The sequence below is a fragment of the Crocuta crocuta genome, unplaced genomic scaffold (genome assembly GCF_008692635.1).
Source record: "Crocuta crocuta isolate KB4526 unplaced genomic scaffold, BGI_CrCroc_1.0 scaffold189, whole genome shotgun sequence".
Classification (NCBI taxonomy): Eukaryota; Metazoa; Chordata; class Mammalia; order Carnivora; family Hyaenidae; genus Crocuta; species Crocuta crocuta.
In genome coordinates this window covers 4,504,928-4,527,894 of record NW_027551564.1, presented here as the reverse complement: position 1 = coordinate 4,527,894, position 22,967 = coordinate 4,504,928, and the positions used below count along the sequence as shown (strand labels likewise).

Below are 22,967 nucleotides of genomic sequence, written 5' to 3'. Positions count from 1 at the left end.
TCTTTTCTACATCCTCTTCCTCCTGCACTGTCCATTTCTGACACTCTGGCAAGTCCCATCTCTGATCCTGGGCTATCTTCTCTTTCTCATTTGCATTGCCTTCCTACCTCATCTTTGACACGGTCCCATGCCTTTAAATTTCAACTATGTTCAAATGACATTTCCTTTAACTTGTGCCCCGAGTGCCATACAATGAATATCTAACTGTCTAGCTGGTATGTCCACTAGGACATATCCACTAGGATATTTAAGAAATATCTCAAAACTTTTGGTTTAGTATTATATATCCAGTGTTTAACCCAGTGTCTGACACGTAGCATGTATGTGCCTAAGGAGGGTTTGTGTGCATGTCTGTGCGAATAAAAAAGACTAGAGGATACTCTTCAATCTTCACTAAAGAAATCTAAACTACCAGCATATTAAATAGTTATCCTTGGTCAGACTTACCAATTGGAAGTGCTAGATCCTTTTTCATCAAAGCGGCTGCACAAACTCCACCAAGATTGGCTAATTCTTTTTCCAACTGAATGACTCCCTAGAGAATTACAAAAATAAAATAAAATAAAATAAAGTAAAGTAATGTAAAATAAAGTAAAGAAAAATAAAATGAGTTGCTTTAAAAATGTTTGGAGGACAATATATTTGTAAGATAATGTGGATTATCAACACAATGTGATTTGCACCCAAGCATAACTTTTGAACCCAGAAGGCATAACAGGTCAACTAGTTGTTAAATTAAGAATGGAAGAGGATCAATAAAATGTCTTCTGCATGTTATAAGGTCCAGGCCTACAGGCCCATTGTCCAAAGAATTTGTCATTCATTAATGTGAAGTAACAGATCATTTTTCTCACCTTTTGTTTTATTGTGTGATTTGAAACATTTAGAATAGATACTAAATTAGTCCCATTGGCAAAGCAGGTTCTATTATTTATTCAGAAAGGTATAGCCACCTGAGCAGGTTTGGAGCAGGTACAATTATACTTTCTGCTACACAGACTCTATTCTCTTCATGTATTAAAGTAGCAAAAAACAAAAAAAAACTTACACAAAATTAAATTACAAGGTATTTTAAATTATATTCTCTAACTTAATATAAATTTCAGACTTCTTGAACATAAGCAGCAACTACAACTTTAGTCAAGAGCAGCCCTCAGAAACACAGTATTAATAGAATGAGAAGATTCATTCCTACCTCATCAGGTCCAGGGCTAAACTCATACCCAATTGCAAAACATTTAAAACCATAGAAAGAAGCTTTGTCATCTTTCACATAATCTGATGCAGTCTCCAATGAGAAAAGGGCCTCATTTCCTAAGGAAAAAAAAAGCTAACATTGAATTCAAAATCTGAAACAACTTTATTAAATATTCCCTATCTTTTATCTATCTCAAGAGAGGTAGCAATACAAATCAGATACTAAAAAGCCCAGGCTTTTTTAGGGTGGGAGATGTTCCTGTATCTACTTGATTATAATTGCTAAAAACAATTCTAACCAACAACAGAATCATCACAAGTGAATTGTTATTTTTCTTCATGATCAAGCTCTCCTTTATCAAATGTTCTCCCTTTATGTTACATGAGCAATCTTTTTCCATTTATTACTAGAGTAACCTAGGTTAGTTAGGCTTTTCTGTTACAGTCAGTAAGCAATCCTCTAACCTGGCTCCTCACTAACAAACAAGGCAGGTCAGACTAGAAGAAAGAAGCTTCTGAATTCAAATAGGTTAGGAGTTTGAGGAATCATAAGAATATTTATGGTAACTGGTTAAAAACACAACTGTGTACATGCAGTTTTAACAATTTACAAACTTTCTTTGAAAGGAAAACATCAGCAATAGCAATAACAAAAGTACTTTCTGTCACATACACACACACACACACACACCCACCCTCACGCCTAAAGAACTAAAAACAACAGCTTTAACATAACTCAGTACGTTAGGTGTTTCGATTCTCTTGAGTGGAAGAAGTCCTAAGTTCTCAGAGTCTAGCATTTATTGGGAAAATAAAGGCTCAAATTCACTTTTTCTATAGTTTGTTCCCAACTGCACAGACATGCACTTCTCAATATTAACCCTCTGCTTTGGTCAAGCTAATCTTTTTTCACAAGATCCTCACAACATTCTCTCTTCGAAAACTCAGTCATACTATATCCTCTGTCCAGAGTCTTCTTCACTACTCAAATGCACTCCAGATGCATAGTAGGTCTTGAAGAAATTCTTCTCAAAGTTTGTAAACATGTTCAATGTTGTATCCTTACTAAACATAATTATCATAAATGCATATATTTTACCATATAAAACAGAAAAGAAAAACCTACTAACCTGGCAACACTAAAACCATAGTAGGCCACCCAGAGGACCCTGAAAATTTCTTTAATTCTATCCAGGAATTAAGATTTTCATGAACAGATGTCAATTTTGGTCCATATCCTGAATTCTGAACAGTTCTGACAGGAATCAACAAACGGAGGACATCTTCTGACTGTGCAGTGCCACACTGGGGGTCAAACTCGATGGTCATCCACCGTACACATTCTGGGAACGTCACCTGAGGTCAACAGGCAAGAGGACACTTGTATTTGTTAAGAAAAATTTGATTTTTGTTTTTTTCCTATTTTAGACACAGGATATACTATAAAGATGATGCTTAAACACACTGTAAACTAAATTTTAAGAAACTAATACATACAGTAGGTTCAATATGATTAGAAATCAAGGCATTAATGTTCAATATCAATTGTTCCTACTCCTAACTTGCAGTATCTACTGCTTTCCACTTAATTCTTGGTTGATATTACATCAATAATGTTTGTAAGTACACACTGATAACACTGAAAAAATATGAATCGGCACTCCTGTATCCTCTGGATAAATTCCTAGTAGTGCTATTGCTGGGTTGTAGGGTAAACTTCTGTCATCATCATGGCAGACAACATTCTGTCCTGGTGGTCAAATTACTGTCAACTGGGTCCATGTCAAATAGTAAACTATGAAATGGTTATGGGATATGATATGACAGTTAGGGAATTTCCTTAAGTATGATATTGATAAAAAAAATTACCTAGGACTAAGGCAAACAGCTTTAGTACAGGATTAAAAAAAATCTCCATTTAAATGAAAAGCTCAACTTTGTTCATAATTACATAAATACAAATTAAAACTAAAGTAAGATGCCATTACTCCCGTCACTTCTCCCATTACATTAGCAAAAAGCCCAAAATTTAACCTCAAACTATGTTGGGGAGGCTATGAGAAAACTAGCACTCTCAAACATTGTGACTGGGGATGCCAAGCAGTATAACCTCTACAGACAGGACTTTTTCAACCCGAGCAAAGATGCATATGCATTCAGTTTCTGCAGCAGTAACATCAAAACTATGAAGCACATGGCTCCTCAGTCTCTATTTGTTTGACCCAACAATACCACTTCTGGGGATGTGCTTTGAAGATATATTTCTAAATATATAAAACAGCATAGAAAAGAGCTCAAACATTTACGTAGTTATTCATCACAAAAAAATTAGCAAAATACTGAAAACACCTGAAGTGCTCACACACGATACTGACTGAATAAACTATGATTCATCTCCAAAAACACCTGAAGTGCTCACACACGATACCAACTGAATAAACTATGATTCATCTCCACAGTGGAGTACTAAGTAGTTGTAAAAAAGAATGAGGATGATCTCTCTAAATGATAGAGGGAGGTTACTATGGATTTTGTTACACATCAAAGAGTACCATATAGATTTGGTGTGCTACCATTTTAAATAAAAAGAAAAAACTACATCTATATCCATCTATCTATTTTTTCAAAAAGGAACACAGGAAGGAAACACCATGACACTCAATGGAGTAAGCTAAGAAATAGAGAAGGGAATGGGAAGGAAGGGCTTCATAATCTTGAGCATATTATTTTATATGATTTTATTTCTGGAGCCATGTTGATATTTTACAGACAGTATTTAAAAGATAAAGTTAAACCAGAAAGGATGCGGAAAAAACTCACAAAAAAAAAAAGTTTAAAAAAAACCTAAACAAATTTTATAGCAAAGCAATCATTTAGCAACCTGCACACATAGATAAAAAGAATTACTCCAAGTAACTTCTGAATTTGGTACTTTGTTACATAACATCAGAGGGATGTATTCCTTTTTTTTTTTTTTTTTAATGTTTTATTTATTTCTGAGAGAGAGAGAGACAGCATGAGCAGGGGAGGGTCACAGATAGAGGGAGACACAGAATCTGAAGCAGGCTCCAGGCTCTGAGCTAGTTGTCAGCACAGAGCCCGACGCGGGGCTCAAACACACGAACCGTGAGATCATGACCTGAGCCGAAGTCGGACGCTCAACCGACTGAGCCATCCAGGTGCCCCCAGAGGGATATATTCTAAAGACAAACATTTTGCAAGGAAACTTAATTTTACCTGGTAGTTTTATTTTTCACAGTGACATAGAAATGGGATAAGCATAAAGAAAAGACTCCTATAAAGTTGACTGGAACTGGTAGGTAATATTCAAAAACTGATGAAAACATGCTAAAACATATAAAAACATAAAATCCAGCCTGAATGACCTTTCACTGGCCAAATCAATTAAAATTTGAGAATTAAAATGAATAATGACAACAAAGTAATATAACATTAAACAAAAAGAAAATTCTTAAATCTGTATTGATACAAACACATAAAATAAATGAATGAATGTATGTTTTTTAAAAAAATTTTTATGTCTTTTATTTTGAGAGAGAGAGACAGAGAGTGAGCCAGGGAAGGGCAGAGAGAGAGGGAGACACAGAATCTGAGGCAGGCTCCAGGCTCTGAGCTGTCAGCACAGAGCCCGACGTGGGGCTCGAACTCACAGACCGTGAGATCATGACCTGAGCCAAAGTCAGATGATTAACCAACTGAGACACCCAGGCACCCCATGAATGTATTTTTAAAAGTAGAAGGGAAGGAAAAACAGTCTTTTACAACAGAACACCAAATAGAAGGAATAACAGAATTAAAAAGCCACCATTTTACAACCACTATAATAATAAGTGATTTGAGTAAGAATCACCAATGGATCCTAAAATCACTAGGTGAAAATCTGTTAGGGAATATTTTTTACACAGTCTCTAGCTATCTTCCCATAAACCTTTTCAAAGAGGAAAAAAAGGTGGTTTTGGTGTAGAAACTTGTCAGATATCCTTTTAATCAAGTAGTAAGTACTTCCTGACAGGAGACACTGAGAATACAATATCACTTATTAAGTGTTGCTGCCCAAAACAAGTAACCAAAATTTAATCATTAGGAAAGAATCAATCAAGTCCAAATAAAAGGATACTTTTACAAAATCGCTGATTGTATTCTTCATAAATGCCAATGTCATGAAAGACAAGGAGAGTCTGAGGCACTATTTCAGATCAAAGAAGAGAGAGAAGACCTGGCAACTAATGGCAGACTAATGGATGAGTCTGGTTGGATCCCAGATCTGGGTTTAGAAAAATGCCATGAATGCTGTTGTTGGGGGAGATGGCAAAACATTTAGCTTAGAATATCTGGTATACTACTATTATCTCTTATGGAAATATAGCATCAATGTTAAATTCCCTAAATTTGATTAGTGTATTATTGATAAGATAGAAAAGTCTGTTCTTAGGAACAAGGTAACCGGTCATGATGTTTGCAACTTACTCTTAAATGTTTCAGCAGTAATAAACACAGATAAATAGATACAACAAATGTGGCAAAATGTTAACTGATGAAGCTAGGTGAAGGGTATATGGGTGATCATTGCACAAATCTTATTTTTTCCTACAGGTTTGAAAATGTTGAAATAAAATGCTGAAACACATGGGGAATGAATATACACACATATCTGCATCTGTGTATGTGACTATGCTTACATTATAAAAAACAAGAGAAGAATAAACTACAAAGTTATAATAAAATGAAATGCTACCTAGGATAGGGAAGGAGGGAACAGAGTTTGGGGATAGAAATAAAAGCGAGACTTCTCTGAGTACTCTTTCCTTTATAGATTTGACTTAGGACAATGGAATTAGTCAAGTTGTTATAAAAACAAGATATAAAAAGCAGTTCCTAAAACCCTTAAATAAAAGAAATGATGCCAAATGTATGTCCAATTAGTGGCATAATCACAGAGTGACTATTCCAACTTACTTTAAACACAGTAATTGACCACACCCACTTACTTTAAAACACATTCATTTCTTTATACATCCTAGCTGGGATATACCCAACATGACAGAAGACACACACACACATACACACACACACTCTCAGACGCACACAGCAAACGAATAATCGATTCTCTAATTCTAATATTCTCAGTGTCATTAGGAACAGGGATCTAGATGTATGAGAAAAAGATTCCAGGGTAAGGTCCTCTGGACTTTATTCTGAATTAGGATCATCAGTACAAACTTGAGGTATTTTATCTTTAAGAAAAAAATACATATACATATAAATGTGTCTACACAGGAATATATACACTTATACAAAAATATGTGCCTGTGTGTATAAATACATGCATGAGTGAGTGTATGTACCAGTTCTGTGCACCACAAATATTTAGAAACAATCACCAGCCCAAGAGAAACAAGTCAAATTCTTCCTGCTAAATTTTGGCTTTTAAATACCAACACAAGAAATATAGAAGAGCCTAGAATATCTTACACTAGAGAGAAGGATACTATGAATGACTACAGGGGTATGTCCAAAGGATTCAGGAGGCAAGCTGAAGAGGCTCCTACCAACAAAGACATATGGTCCATTTTCTTAAATAAAATTCAAGGAAACAAAAAAAGACAGAGTTGGAGGGGAACCTGTAGATAACAAGAAACTTGAGAAACATAATAACCAATCACAATGTATGGATCTTATCTGGATTCTAATTCAAACAATTAAAAAAAAATTAAACTCTTATTTTGAATCTAACTCAAACAATTAAAAATGTGCATATCTGGGGCGCCTGGGTGGCTTAGTCGGTTAAGCGTCCGACTTTCGCTTAGGTCAGGATCTCGCGGTTCGTGGGTTCGGGCCCCGCGTCGGGCTCTGTGCTGACTGCCAGCTCAGAGCCTGAAGCCTATTTCAGAGTCTGTATCTCCCTCTCTCTGACCCTCCCCTGCTCACGCTGTCTCTCTCTCTCTCTCCTAGAAATAAATAAAAATATTTAAAAAATAAAAAAAAATAAAAAATAAAAAAAATAAAAATGTGCATATCTGATGACATGAATGAATTGTTAGCTTTTTAAGTATAATAATAATATGGTTATTTTTTCTGGGTCCTTGTATTTAGAGATACATAATAAAATATCCATAAACGTGCTTTAAAATAATCTAGAAAGGGACAAAGTGGGTGGGGAATAAACAAATCAGTCAGGGGCTCCTGGGTGGCTCAGGTCATGATGGCAAGATCATGCATGATCTTGTGTCGCGGTTCGTGGCTTTGAGCCCCACATCGCGTTCTGTGCTGGCAGCTCAGAGCCTGGAGCCTGTTTTAGATTCTGTGTCTCCCTCTCTCTGCCTCTCCCCCGCTCATGCTCTCTCTCTGTCTCAAAAATAAATAAACTATAAAAAATAAATTAAAAAAAAAAAAAAACCAAATCAGTCTGGCCAAGAGGTGGGTGGGTTGGGGGGTTGGGTTAAACAGGTGGGGATTAAGGAGTATACTTGCTGTGATGAGCACAGGGTGATGTACGGAAGTGCTGAATCACTATATTGTACATCTATATGTGTACACTAATATTAGTGAAACTAATATTACACTATATGTTAGCTGNCGGATGCTTAACCGACTAAGCCACCCAGGCGCCCCTATGTTAGCTGGAATTTAAATAAAAATTTTTTTAAGAGCTGGTAACTATTGAATCAGCGATGATGGATAAGTGCAGTGACTGTACTAGTTTGTCCTTTTATAGGTCTACCACAGTCCACAATAAAAAGTTGAGTATTCTGCAAGCACAGAAAACTTATAATTATACTGATGAAGTAGACAAATCTTCCTTTTCCTCCTTAGTTTACATGATACAATCTAAAAAGGAATAAGGACTCTGGATACTCTATAATAATTTTACATTTATAAATGTTTTATTATTTTTTTACATTATTTATATCAGAGCACTTGAAGTCCTACATTGGATATGCAAATTTTCAGAACTCAGGTTGTGTTATAAATAATAGCAGTTCAAAAATAGGATTTTTAAATTTTAATGCTTATATCTAGTACTATTACAATATATAATATGCAGTTTAATATTACATACTTCACTGTACTTATAAAAACATATGAGAACAATTCCCGTAAATAGTCCCAGCTATATACTTTAAAGATAAAAAACTCTATCTTAAACCCTTTTGTGAATCTGACAGTACCTCACCACCTGACTTCTATATTTAAATACTATAAAAAAATTATACTTCTAAACAGAGGCAAAGTATCCTTTAAGACATCATTATAGAACATCAAACCAAACCAAGTTTTAAATTTAAACTCTGCTCAGGAACTGGAGCCTACCTTGTAGTGCATCACACACGCAGGTTTATAGGGGTGCTCACTCTCTATGACTGCATAGTGATTAGAGGTTGTACAAGCAGAGAGGCCTTGCTCAGGCTGGTTTCCCGTGGTGCTATCTGTTGACTGATTAGGATTGAATGCAGGGGGTGCATACTTCTGATTCAGAATGGCAACTGAGGGAAGTAACTGCTGGACAAGACCAAAGACTTCTACAGCCACCTGGTATGAAAAGAAATGATTAAACAAGATAATAAATGTGAAAACTGCTTTAAAGTTGTTAATTACTATAATTGTTGGCCATCCTTAATTACTAAGATATTATTAAGAGTTTCTTCTAGCTAATTTTTCATTCAAAGCGAAATTTGTTCTATGGAAAAAAAAAGATTTACCTTAGATGTCTTAGATGTTATATGAAAATAACCTTGTCTATACTTTTAAACACTTTGCCTTTTTGTAATCTGCTGTAAACTAGGTTTCACTCGATACTAAATTATGCTAAAGAATCAATAGTTTATGATTTCCTCCTTATCTTGACTATTTCACAATTGTAAAATACTCCTACGTTGCCGCTTTTATTCAAAAAGAAGACCTGGCATAAACCTCAGGAATTACAAAAATCTAAATTAATTTAAACTTTCCTTATATGCCATAACTCTAAAATATATTTCTCATTCCCAAATTCTTCAAATGTAAAGCCAATAAGTAAGTATAGTAATCTAGTCAACAATGAAGAATGCAGAGGTTTAACTGATTAACTTCTACCATTTTAACATGTCTATCTCTGTATGTTACTTGTAACTCAGGTGCCTCAAAGACTAAAATGTTTATACAAAATCTAAAAAATTATATTTAAAAAAATATTCAAAGTTACACAATTAATTTACACACCTTGGGAATAGCAGCAGCTACTGGTCCTATGTAGGCTATAATAAGGGGAAGCAGCATGGAAAACAGACTGGAAGAGCTAAGCAGTTCTGGAATGTCATCAGCTAAAAAAGACATTAAAACTATAGTTAGAAGGTAATTTCATTGTAATGTATATATGCTATACTAAATCTATATTCTAGTCTCTTGAGCAAAATAATCATTGACATTGACTGAATGATTATAAAGGAAATGGCCCTATTCTGAGGGCTTTATTGACATAAGCCATATCAATTAATCTTCACAATAAGATATTTTTATTACGTCTACTTTTTACAAGAAGAAACCAAGGCACATAATGTTTAAATAACTTATCCAAAATCATATACCTATAAAATAATAGAGCCAGGATTAGAACCTACAGTAATAGTCATGATGTTAAACCACTACACCTGATGCCACGTGTGGCTGTATGTGTAACATTAGGCCAATTACTTAACTGGTGTGTGCCTCAGGTTACTCCTCTGTAAAAAAGATAGTAACAGTATTTCCCTCAATGTGAAGATTGAGTTAATACATGTAAAATGCTTAGAACAATGCCTGTACATATTAAGCACTACTAAAATGATTACTGTTATTAAGCTATATTGCCTTCTATTTTACCAAAGAAAGCCTTTTGTTAAAGGACATTGTAATCATTTACCCATGAGCATGGTGCTGGGAAGATAAATTGAGTCTAGACTGAGATCACCTTTACATTAAAGGCCAATTACTCCCAAATACTTCTTTCCAGATCTGCTGTTGCATCAGAATAGGATGCAGTTATTTATAAAATACAGTTTCTTAGCCCAGCCCAAACCCCCAGATTGGATGGGCCAAACATTTTTAGGTTTTAGCAAGTTTCCCAGGTGATTCTGATGTGTACTAGGCTTAGGAACAAATGCTACATATAACAGTAAGACTGGGTGGGTTACAACGAATGCTTGTGTGAATGAACTCCACTGCCAGTGCAGAGATGACTAGGTAGCTAGATGGGGAATGGGAGAACAGTGGCAGTGAGGCGGCTGGGATGTCACCCATCTACAAGGAAGAAGACACGTGCCTGCACCATGGCAGGCTGAACTATGGAAGAACACACGGGAATACAAATTGGAGAGTTGCCAGTGGAAAAACTTACAGAGCTGAAATCAGACAAGTGGGTTTGGGGAGATGTTTAGGGTTACCCAGAACTTTGGGTGAATGGCGATACCATTACTGGAAATACAGGAAGAAAAACACACCTAAAGGAGAATATTTGAACATTCTAAAAAGTTCTGCATTAGAATATGGAGAGTATGGCTGATCCAAAATGAATGTATGCGTTTGTGCAGATCTACAACGAATAAAACTCTGGCATTCTACAAGATGGTTCCTCATCAGTAACTCTGGGTACAAGTTAGGGAATAAAGATGCTAAAATATGACTATTAAAAGAAAAGTCTTACCATCCACAGCAAGAGCTCTGTGCAAGAGGTCTTTTGCAGCTCGAACAACAGTGCTTACCACAGAGAGAGCTCTGCTACAGTTTTTATCTTCTTCATTGGCTTTACTCAGAAGCTGGGATTGTAAATCCCCATCAAATTCACTCCTGTAACCGGAGTCACACATGAGATTATTTTACATGGTACGTAAAACATGATCTCACTCATGGGTTAGATCAGAGCTCCTCACTTAAAGTTAAAAAATTTAAAGTTGTAACTATGTAATTTCAAGGAGGGAGAGGACTTCAAAGAAAAATACAGCTGGATGAGGATAAAGTTATTTTAAAATAAGACCAAAGAGAGTCTATATCAGGAACTGATATTTAAACAAAGGCTTGAATTATGTTAAAAAACAAAAAGCTGAGGGAAAAGTATTCAGGCATAAGGAACAGTAATATAAAGGTTCAGACAAGAACAAGACTGGCAAGTTTGGCAGAGTGAGGACAAGTGTGATGGAATCAAAGGAGCGTGGAGGGTGACAGGAGATCAGACCGTGTGAGCTCCACAAGCCTCGGCAAGACCTGGCATTTGTACTGCGGTGGGAACCCCGTGAGGGGACCGTGAGCAGGGGCAGAGCTCGGCCCAATGCACGTTTCTGTGACACCCCTCTGGATACACCATGCAGACTGGCAGACTGACAGCAGAAGGGCCACTGCGAAAGGCAGTGTGGGGGGGGACTGGGTGAGAAGCTGTGATTGTTACCCAGGGGGAGGCAGTGATGGTTTGGACGGAACTGCTAATTATGGGAGTTAGAAAAGGTCAGATTTAGAACCTTTTAAAAGCACAGCTGCCAGGACTTGTTGATGGAAAGAGTGAGAAAGAGGGAAGTCAAGAAACTCCAAGGTGCTTGGCTCCAACTGTGGATGGGGAGGAGCACTGTGGCACATTAAACCACGATGTCTCTCTCGCAGGTGACCTTAAGCATTGCTAAGGAGGACATGTTAACAGCAGGTCATCTGGAGATCAATTTCATGCCTATAAAACCCAGGACAACACTATACCTGAAGTGTGACTTTAGACAAGGTATTTAACCCTCAATGTGTCCGTTCCCTCATCTGTAAAGCAGGGACAGGACAAGTGCCCACCTCATGGAGCTCCTATGAGGACTAGCTAAAATAGCACAGGTCATGCACTTAAAACACACGTGTTAAGAAACACCTCATTGTGTATCATAGGGCCCCAAGAACTAGATTCACAGACATCAAAATATACTGCAGACTGGATAATAGGATCAAGGCAATGCTAGTACTTGGATAGAATTGAACTGATCATTAATTTTTAGTATTTTTAAAAAAGAAATGAACTGAACATTTTTAGTATTTTTGATATTTTTAAAACAGAAATAAACATATATGCCCAGGAGACAAAAATTTCAAAGATATTATTTTTTTTTTAATTTTTTTAATGTTTTATTCATTCTAGGAGAGAGAGAGACAGTGTGAGCAGGGGAGGATGAGAGAGAGAGGGAGATACAGACTCTGAAACAGGCTCCAGGCTCTGAACTGCTCCAGCACAGAATCCGACGCGGGGCTCGAACCCACGAACTGTGAGATCATGACCTAAGCGAAAGTCGGACGCTTAACCGACTAAGCCACCCAGGTGCCCCAAAAATTTCAAAGATATTAAAGAAGTAATGACAAAAATATTTTAAAGCATTCAATCTTTACAATAAACAGTGAAAAAAATGTACCTTATATAATACACACACACACATATGTATTATATATATATATATTTTTTTTTAGGGGGAGAAAGAGAGAGTGTGTGCACATGCCCATGGGGGCAGGGTAAAGGGAGAGAGAATCTTAAGCAGGCTCTATGCTCAGTGTGGAGCCTGACGCAGGGCTCAATACCACAACCCAGGGATCATGATTTGAGCCAAAATCAAGAGTCAAACACTCAACCAACTGGCCCACCCAGGTGCTCCTATATATTAATATGAGATCTTTTGACACAATTCAGCACAAATATGTGCAAGGAAGTTATGCTGCATAATTTAATTATAGCTATGCACTTAGCATTTTTTACCTTGATAATAAATTGTATGTATTCTGTTGCTTTAAAACAGCCCCCTTATCTCTACATACTTACATACTTACTTACCTATAGTACAGGATCTGTGGAATCTGTCCTCTGGTTTGATTTGTCCCATTACTACTCAAGCTGCATGTGCTGAATGTGAATGTCACCCCATCTGCGCACTGAACTGTGGTCATTCCTCCATCTCCATTGGCTGTACGGCTTCCATAGTTCCTCAAGCGCACAGCATATTTAACATTTTCCTTCATAATAAAGATGTAAAACATGTTTATAATGTAGAGGATAAAAAAAAATGGGTCAATATACTGAATTTCTTTGTCATATTTATAGATTTGGTTAAGCACATTTTTAATAAATCAAACAGGAAGATAACTAACACTTATTGATGTTTATTATTTAAAAAACTATACTAAGTACTTCATGTGCTTTGATTATTCTTAAAATAATCTCATGAGGTAAGTACCATTACTATTCCTATTTTATAGATGAGGAATTTGAGGCACAGAGAAGTTAAGTCATCCAAAGTCACACAGCTATTAAGTGATGGAATGATTATTTGAATATAGTTAGTTTGACTCTAGACTCTGCTCTTCATCGTACCATAAAAGGTACTAACCATAACAAAAAAATTAAAACACATAACTAATATTTTTCTTTGACGAGTTTAACTTTTGAAATAACTTCAAGTGTGAAAAATATAATGGTGAATCCACTAAATTTTATATAAGAGATACTCTGAGATAGAAACAGATAGGTGTACAGAAATGGGAAGAAATATCCATAAGCAAAAGCTGTCCCAAATAAAATGTACTGTGCATAGAAATATTAGATATAGACACTGGTACCTTATGATCGATGATATAAACTTCATAGTGAAGATTTTTTTTGTTGTTTTTTGGTACCCTAACTCTTTTTGAAAAGGCCTCTGATAAACTTACCTCATCCCAGAAACTGTCCTATAATAAAAATACAATCTACAGTTGAATTCAGAAATACCCCATTCATAACTACTCTAAGGTTAAGTAAAACGTCTGTTTTCCTAAATAGTTATATGATATAATAAACAACTTTTATATAAAGTAATAGTAACTTTAATAGTTAATACTATCTAATAAGGCCATTAAAAAAAAAGAGTTTGGCACAGTAAGAGAAGAAAAGACAGGGACTAATATTTACCAAGTTTCTATACTGTACTAGACATTGAGGCAAGCACTTTCTTCCATTATTTAATTTCAGCTGAACAACATTACAATGTAGACACAATGCTTCCCCATCTTCAGATAAGCCTCAGAATGGTTAAATAATATCCAGTGTCTTTAAGCTATGTGAAAGAGCAGGCATCTGAAGCTAGTTCTGCCCAACTCCAAAACCAAACAATACTTTCTACTATACCACACTTTAAGAGATCTTTTGCAAAAATAGAATTTAATAGAGTACGACATCAGGAGTATAGCAGTGACTCCATAAACATTTTAAGCATCACATAAAGGAATACTTTTCATTACTTTTTAAGTATACTACATAATACCTCTTATTTATAAAAGAAATATAATTAAAATTACCTTTAAAGGAACAACTTTGTCAAGTCTGATTTCAGCTATATCACTGGGTGAATCATCTGTTGTATAAGTTCCTTTGACTAATTCTAGAGATGTCCATCTGTGAGAATGAGTCGAATCTCCTGCATGTTCACTCTAATTAAAACAAAAACAAAACAAAACCCACCCTATTCTTAATTTTGTTTGGTTTTATTGTTTTTAAACAGTTTCTTTCCTTGCATATAAATTATCCATTAGCATTTCCCCATATATACTGAAAAAACATTTTTGGTATTCTAAACTATTTACTTTATCTGATTTCCTGAGGAGTCTACAACCTAAATCATATAAATGGACTTTTCTCATCTGATGTCTTAAAATATTTCTACTTCTTCATAAGAAGAATGCTAATCTAGTTATAGACCCTAATGAAGTAGGGAAATAATTTAACTGCTAAAGAGAATCAAGATACAGATAGGTTTCTATTTATTTTGAAATGATTTACATGGTAACTTTCTGTCCCATTTTAATAAAACTTTGTGAAAACTCAGGTACTTTAAATAATTTAGAGAATACAGCAAGATAGAGCTTAATCAATCAATCAATTAATCAATCCTATCTTTACTAAGAATCATCCATTTGCCCTCTATGATAAAACTGCTTAGTTATGGATACAGGTAATAATACTGGTCTGAATACTGTTCTTGTTTCTTAAAAAACTACAAAAGCAAAAAAAATTACACAAAAATTATAATCAGAGGCTTAGCTCTAGAATTTCTATTATTTTCATTTAACATTTCCCCTGGAAGTGCAAAATTTATGAGGCAGAAGTGATCCAGAATGGCACATAAACAATCATGCAGAATCACTCTTTCGATTTCTTTAATGTCTTCCATGACTAATAACTAATCTGGTAAATGCTCAAAGATTTGGACACTCTTACTATGGTAATGGCACAACCTACACAGCAAGATGACACTGTTAGAGTGGTACTTACATCATCTACTAACACCTCTAATTCATATTCATGAATTCCACCTCCTCCATAGACAGAAAAACCAACCACAACTATTCCTGGTTTGTCTACTGAAAAACAGATTGCATCAGGGGACCCATTCCCAGTGTTCCAACTTCTTCCCTGACTTGTTTTTGTGAATCGGTTAGCACTGGCTTTAACAGAGTGGAGAGAATTAAGTCCATCAACCTATGAACAACAAAAGCAGTTACACATCAGTAGTCTGTACCTGAGTCTGACTGTTAATAATATACCTATAACAAAATTATCCCCAAATTTCTAAGAAATTAAAAAAATAATCTACATTTAACAGGTGGGTGTAAACCTTCCTAAATGTATATTCTATCAAGAGATTATCCAACAATAAAACTAGATTTTATCATTCTAAATTCACAAATCATTATCATATGACAGTATTTTCTTCTCTCATACATTTCACTTAGATTATAATGCAGAACTGTAAACCTGTAAGTCATCAGTCATAACATATGCATGAATTATATCACTCACTCTGAAAAGACATACCAAAATTTCATCAACATTCTATGGACCAACAGTTTTCAACCTAAGTGACACAGAGCTCNCGAGATCATGACCTAAGCGAAAGTCGGACACTTAACCGACTAAGCCACCCAGGCGCCCCTAAGTCTCCCTTCTTCAGTGAGACTATCCCCACCTCTTATCTATGAGTTTTTAAGACTTCTTTTGCAGAAAATATGTACACAGAAGTGAATACATATACAAAAGTGCAACATCACTAATCACAGACTTTCATTAGAGCAGATCAGTGAACTTATTTTGGCTTGAAATTGCTCTTTTTAATTATACAGACTGCTTTTAATCTAAGTTGGCTGTAGAAATTTCAAAGACCTATGAGAGGAAAAAAAATTGAAGCTTATGATTCTAAGAATCATTTCAAACTGCTCCGGGAAAGAAGGAAATATGGATGTCACGACCTTTGGAACTTCCAAGTTCATACATTAGGTACCTGTAATTGGAACATTCTTTTTCATTAGAAAGTTAAGTTCATAGGGGAAAACTAGATAGTAACCTTCTGAGGGGGACCTATACATCAGACTTTTTCCTCTAGGATCTGGTACAGAAGGGAAGCCTATTATATAGGCTGAATGACCATGTAAGAAAAAGACAAATTAAAATTTTCTGACAAGGACTTCAGTGATCTTATAGGCCAAAGTCAAAGCGAACTAAGAAAACAGAGGAATTGGTTCCCAGGGTTAAATACTAATATCTGCTCAGGTGTACATAATCATTCAGAAATCCTAAAGGCTAAACTGTCACTATGAATTAGTAATGTGTAGAAACTGGATAGATTAATTCAGATTAGATTCAAAAATAGGTCTATAAGTAAGAAAAAGCGAAGGCTAGGGATTATAAAAGCAAAAGAGAGAACGATGTTATTTGGCAAGCAACTGAGTACATGATAGCTAATAAACATTCATCTGAATGATACAAGATATTCTGTATTGTGACATGATTTTTAAAACCAACCTTCTATCTGCATCTTGGGGGGAAAAAATAGAAACATTCACTAAATTCACTCAAAACGTTTAGATAAATTGTATGGCAGAGTGAGCAGGACAGTGAAATGGTACAAAATAATGTTATTTTACACAATGTGAAGCACTTTAAAACGTTTCAAAGTAGTTTTCTCAAACACAATAATATTTGATCCTTTAAGCACTTTGATAATAGCTGTGCAACAATGTGAATGTACTTAATGCCCATTTTTACATAAAATTAATTTTTGTATTTTATGGGGCACCTGGCTCGCTCAGTTGGAGGAGTGTGTGACTCTTGATCTCGAGGCTGTGAGATTGAGTCCCATGCTGGGTGCAGTAGTAGCTATAAAAATAACTTAAAAAAATTTACTTTTCCCATTTTACAGATGTCATTTGTCTTGTGTCAGCTACTGGGCAGAACTAAGGTCTAAACCTTAGTTTACCTTTTCCATACTGTGTGGTCACTACTAGTAGCCCCATTTCTATTCCTCATTACCTAGCAACATGAACTATTTTAGAATACGACAGTGAGGTTGTGCAATGGGGCAAATAAAAGGAAAAACATACAGTGTGTATTACTGTGATGTCCTGGGGAAAGTGGTAAGAGAGAGGAAACAAGCAACAGCACAGAGAGGTGTAAGGAAGGTAAAACCAAACAAGCAGCCTAGCCTGAAGGCTTTTAAATTTTTTCTTAAGAAAAACAGTACAAATGGGATTAAAATTAGTTTCTACAAAGCCAAAATATATGAAAAAAGAAAGCTTAAACATGTGCTTCTTATCCAGTCTCAAAATAAAACATCACCTCAGACCCCAGGGCTGATGCTGTCAGTTCACTGACAATACTGGCCAGCAACCCACAGGTGTTGGAAACTAGGTGAGAGGAGAAGAGCTCATTTTCTCTCCTCAGGCTGTTCCTGACTGGGAGCACAACAATAACCAGCATTTTCTCCAGAACTTCACGGAAGCTTGTCATGCCAGAGATATTCTCTTCACTCTATGATAGATGAAAAAAAAAAAAAAAGTTTAAAAGATACTGCTTTATTTTCCTTCACATGAGTACTCAATTGCAAAATCTTATCTTTCCAGATGACACCTTTAAAATTCAGGGTTTGAGGCTTTGTCTAGAAATCCATCCAGTTGTATATGGAACCACTAACTTTACTTTTTACTGTTCTTTTTAAATTATTAGTCTCTGTGTATCATAAAAGTACCACATTTTTTTGTGTTTTTGCTAGCTTTGAGTCATTTTCACTTACTCTATTTAACTTCTCAATAATAATCCTTTATGACAGAAAAACACTGCTCCAATTCAAAAAGCTTTTTCTACTGGACAAAATTTCAATCTAAGATAATTATTACATTACTAATTATTATAATTATTTCTGGTATAGTTACAGGTAGAACAACTGAGAAAGCCTGTACAAATATTTTTTCTAATAAAAATTTTTTCTGTACATGCATGTAATAAAATATGGAATTCCACTACAGATACTCCTATGCAGTTTTACAATTTCTATTGTACTTGATTTCCTAAATGAATATAAGACATTCCAACCTTTACCAATAAAAATTTCAAGATAAGAAATTATAAAGACCAAGGGGAAAATATAGGTCTTTTTTCCAGACACGAAGTGAAAAGATGATTCAGTTGATATAAGGCACGAACATGATTTATATTTTTTACCATCCTCAATATTACATAGATCACTATGGACAGAGAGCAAAATGCATCCGATGTCATGAGGGGACAACTGTGACCAATGACCCTTCCAATTTTACTGTGGACTAGGAAATCAAACAGTTTGGGATTTAGTTCCAGTTTCTTCACAGTGCCTCAACTTCTGTAAAATCAGGGAAACTATTCTGCTTCAGCTATCAAAATCACCTAGTTGCACCCTGAATAGCCAAGTTTTTCCACAACACTTACATTCCATGCTGTTTTACAAGTTACAGCATATGTAACAAATTTAATAGATTTCATAAAGTCATAAAATCTCAAGGTAGAAGAGGGTCTTAAAGTTATATCAGTCTTCCCAAGACAAATCAAATACATAAATGAGTGTACATTCAACCCATTATATAAAATTAAGTAACTTTTTAGTTAAAATCATCATGAATATTATTATTAACCACTCTCAACAGCTTTCCTTTTCCTTTTTTTTTTTTTTTTGAGAGAGAGAAAAAAAACTAGGGGCAGAGCCTGACATGAGGCTCGATCTCACCACCAACAGTTGAGATCATGATCTGAACTTAAATCAAGAGTCAGATGCTTAATCACCTCAACCACCCACACACCCCATCAACATAGTGCTTTCTAATAAACCACAAATAGTTACTACAGCATGTTTCCTCTGACGATTGTTTTAGAGTATTTGTTTTAACATATCAAAATGTCATAGAAAAAAATGTCTCAAAAATTTACTCATTTCCCTAAGAATCCTATCTTGGCAATCTAAAATAATAGAATATACAAGTTTGCTTATAGTATCTGCAACTTTCAAATGGTTTGGCAAATAATATAGGGGAATTCACTGTGCTACTCTCAAATTTTTTTATGTTAAGTTTCATTCAAAATAAAAAAAAATGAAAGAAAAAAATACTGCAAATTTACCAGTAAACATGAGAATTCTTTTTCCTTGAATTTTAGCCCTTCTTGTGAAACACATACTTACTTGGTAAATACCAATATAGAAGAATAAGCACCAACTTAAATATGCCCTCCATTTGTGGTTCTATCGTTTCGGTATAAAAGACACTTCAGGAAAAGACCTACCTGGCTGAGCTTTTCCATATGTGCTACCAAGAGGGGGAACCGGTGAACTAGTGTTGAGTCATTCTCTGTGCTAACTTGTTTAACAATTGATCGTAATAGCACTTCTCCATCATATGCAATAGGGAAGATAGAAGTCAGCTTAACGGAAGTGTGGCACAGAGCTGACATAACAGCTGCAAGCAATCGGCTACTTGAAGTCTTGAAGTTTGCTTCCTGGATATCCTTTTATAAAAAGAAAGATGAGCCCATCAAAGAAATATGGCATCAGTATAACCCAAATGTTTGGATATACAAAAGTTAAACAATCTTTTAAATCATACCAAAGTTTTCTAGCACTCATTTTAATTGTCTTGACATACAACTCAATTGTATCAATACTTTTAAACACAATTGTTGAAGTTACTACCAAATGAAGATATAAAATTATTAAATATGGTTAAATATCAGCCCCGTATTCTCCATTCAATGAGTTTATATATCCTCAGAGCACTATGCCTAAAGAATAACATCAAAAAGGCCTCAATCAGAATATATATCTAAGACATGTCCAATAACAAGCACTGAAAACAATTTTTCTCAAATAATAACTGATTTAAATTATAATTCTGTGCAACTATAACATTTCACTAATGTTAATGCAGCATAATGAATTACTATAATAAACATTTCAGTAAGGTCACAAAATATGTCATCACGTTATATAATTTATTCAGAAAAATTAGCAGCATACTTGTAAAATTTTTGTAACAAAGTATTAAAAACTTATCAAGACAGGATATCCTACTTCGCAAAAACTGTATATACATTACTTAGTTCATCGAACATCTGTACTACAAATTCAGGCTAACACCAATATTCTATACGTTAAACCAACATTTGTTAATGCTAGCCTGTTCTATGGCCAGTTCAGTAGCAAAGAAAACAACCATATGAGATTGGATGGGTCAAGAGAGTATGTTGTGCACTAGTGTAGGCAATAATCTTGTCTCAGGAAACTGAGTGGTAAAATACACTACTTTGCTATAGATCATCAATGAACCTGGAGAACACTATGATAAGTTAAATAAGCCAGTCACAGAAAGCCAAAATGCTGCATGATTCCACTTATATGCAGTATCTAAAACAGACAAACTCACAGAAGCAGAGAATAGAATGGTTGGGATAAGGGGAAATGGGGAACTAGTTCAACAGGTATAAAGTTTGTTATGAAAGAAAAGCACTAGTGATGTGTTATATATAACACTGTTTCTGCAGTTAACAATATTATATTGTATGCTCAAAATTTAAGATTGAGACCTCATGTTAGGTCACAAAGAAATACATTTTTAATGCCAGGAATAATAAATTCATTATGTAAATTGCTAAAAAAATAGTACTAATAAAATAAAAACAAAGTTGCCTACCCAGATGGCATCCCTAGAATATCTTTCAAATAGGCTAGGATGCCATGGTGATGACAGTGAACTTTCTTAGGGAAGGACAAGGAGCTAGAATATCCTCTACAGTGCTGAATAGGAGTGGTGAGAACAGTCACCTGGTGCCTTACTCCCAAACTTAGAGGAGTATTCAGTATTTCACCATTAAGTTTGATATTAACTATATTTTTCTATAGATATTCTTTATAATCATAGATTAAGTTTCCTTAAATCCTAGTTTGCTGAGAAGTTTTCACTATTGAATAAGTGTGAATTTTGTCACTTTTTCTGTATCTGTTGAGACGATTATACAATTTTCCCAGTTTATTCAGTTAATATGGTGAATTACATTGATTTTTGAATGTTAAACTAACCTTCCATTTCCAAGAAAATCCCTACTTGGTGTGATATATTTTTTATATTGCTGGATTTGATTTGATAATATTAAGAGTTTTCACATCTACATATCTGAGTAATATTTGTACTAATATGTTCTTTTAATATCTTTGTCAGATTTTGATATTAGTATAAGGCAAAATCAGTTGGGAACTGTTGTCTCCTATATTTTCTGAAAGAGTCTGTAAAAGACTGATATTATATCAAGTTTGATAGAATTCAACAATGATAATATCTGGATCCGGAGTTTTCTTTGTGGGAAAGTTTTTGATAGTGAATTCAATATTTTAATGGATATAAGGCAATTCAGATTTTATATTTCTTATTGTGCTAGTTTTAATTTATATTTTTCAAGAAATTTGTCTACTTTACCTAAAGTTACAAGTTATTGGTATAAAGCTGTTCAAAACATTCTCTTATCATTTTAATGTCTGTTTTGGACCTATAGTGGTAGTCCCTATTTCATTCTTGATAATGATATTTTGTGTTTTTTCTTCATCTCTTGTCTCTCAATCAGACTTACTAGGAGTGTATTAGTTTGATTTTAATTTTGAAGAACCAATTTTTGGTCAATTTTCTCTACTTTCAATTTACTGATTTCTGGTCTCGTCTTTATTATTTCCTTCATCTTTATTATTTTCTTCTTATTTTGGCTTGCTAATTCTTTCTGACTCCTTTAGGAAGAAACTTAGATCACTGATTTTAAACCTTTCTTCTTTGCTCGTATTATCTTTATACATTTCTTGGGGCACCAGGGTGGCTCAGTCAGCTAAGTATCCAACTCTTGGTCTCGGCTCAGGTCATGATCTCACAGTTCGTGGCATCAAGCCCCATCTTGGGCTCTGTGCTGAGAGTGCTTAGGAATTTTTCTCTCCCTTTCTCAAAATAAATAAATAAATATTTTAAAAACTATAGATTTGCTTTAGCTACATCCCACAATTTCTGATGTTATACTTTTATCTTTCAGCACAAAACAGTTTCCTTTGGATTTCTTCTTTGACTGATTACTTAGAAGTGTTGTCCACATACATAGTGCTTTTCTCAATATATTTTGCTATTGATTTTTAAAAGATTTTTTTAATGTTTTATTTATTTCTGAGAGAGAGAGACAGCGTGAGCAGGGGAGGGTCAGAGAGAGAGGGAGACACAGAATCCAAAGTAGGCTCCAGGCTCTGAGCTATCTATGAGCACAGAGCTCGATGCGGGGCTTGAACCCACGAACCGTGAGATCATGACCTGAGCTGAAGTCGGACGTTTAACTGACTAAGCCACCCAGGCTACTGATTTTAACTTTAGTTCTATTATGGTCTGAAAACTCTTTTAATTTTAGTCTTTTTAAATTTACTAAAACTTATTTT

At 34.9% G+C, this 22,967-nt stretch overlaps 1 protein-coding gene across 4 annotated transcripts in view; it reads right to left on the bottom strand.

Annotated features, from left to right (window-relative positions):
* MYCBP2 (MYC binding protein 2) overlaps positions 1 to 22,967 on the bottom strand; it is a 269,414-nt gene that overhangs the window by 107,994 nt on the left and 138,453 nt on the right. For all 4 annotated transcript variants that reach the window (XM_077750063.1, XM_077750062.1, XM_077750060.1 and 1 more), the window contains exons 33-43: positions 19,799 to 20,020; positions 17,828 to 18,019; positions 15,488 to 15,694; positions 14,515 to 14,646; positions 13,016 to 13,194; positions 10,877 to 11,019; positions 9,418 to 9,518; positions 8,530 to 8,748; positions 2,328 to 2,553; positions 1,196 to 1,314; positions 448 to 535 (exon numbers count right to left, since the gene is read on the bottom strand). In XM_077750063.1, the coding sequence (XP_077606189.1) occupies positions 448 to 535; positions 1,196 to 1,314; positions 2,328 to 2,553; positions 8,530 to 8,748; positions 9,418 to 9,518; positions 10,877 to 11,019; positions 13,016 to 13,194; positions 14,515 to 14,646; positions 15,488 to 15,694; positions 17,828 to 18,019; positions 19,799 to 20,020 (1,828 nt within the window). The remainder of the gene's footprint in view (positions 1 to 447; positions 536 to 1,195; positions 1,315 to 2,327; positions 2,554 to 8,529; positions 8,749 to 9,417; positions 9,519 to 10,876; positions 11,020 to 13,015; positions 13,195 to 14,514; positions 14,647 to 15,487; positions 15,695 to 17,827; positions 18,020 to 19,798; positions 20,021 to 22,967) is intronic.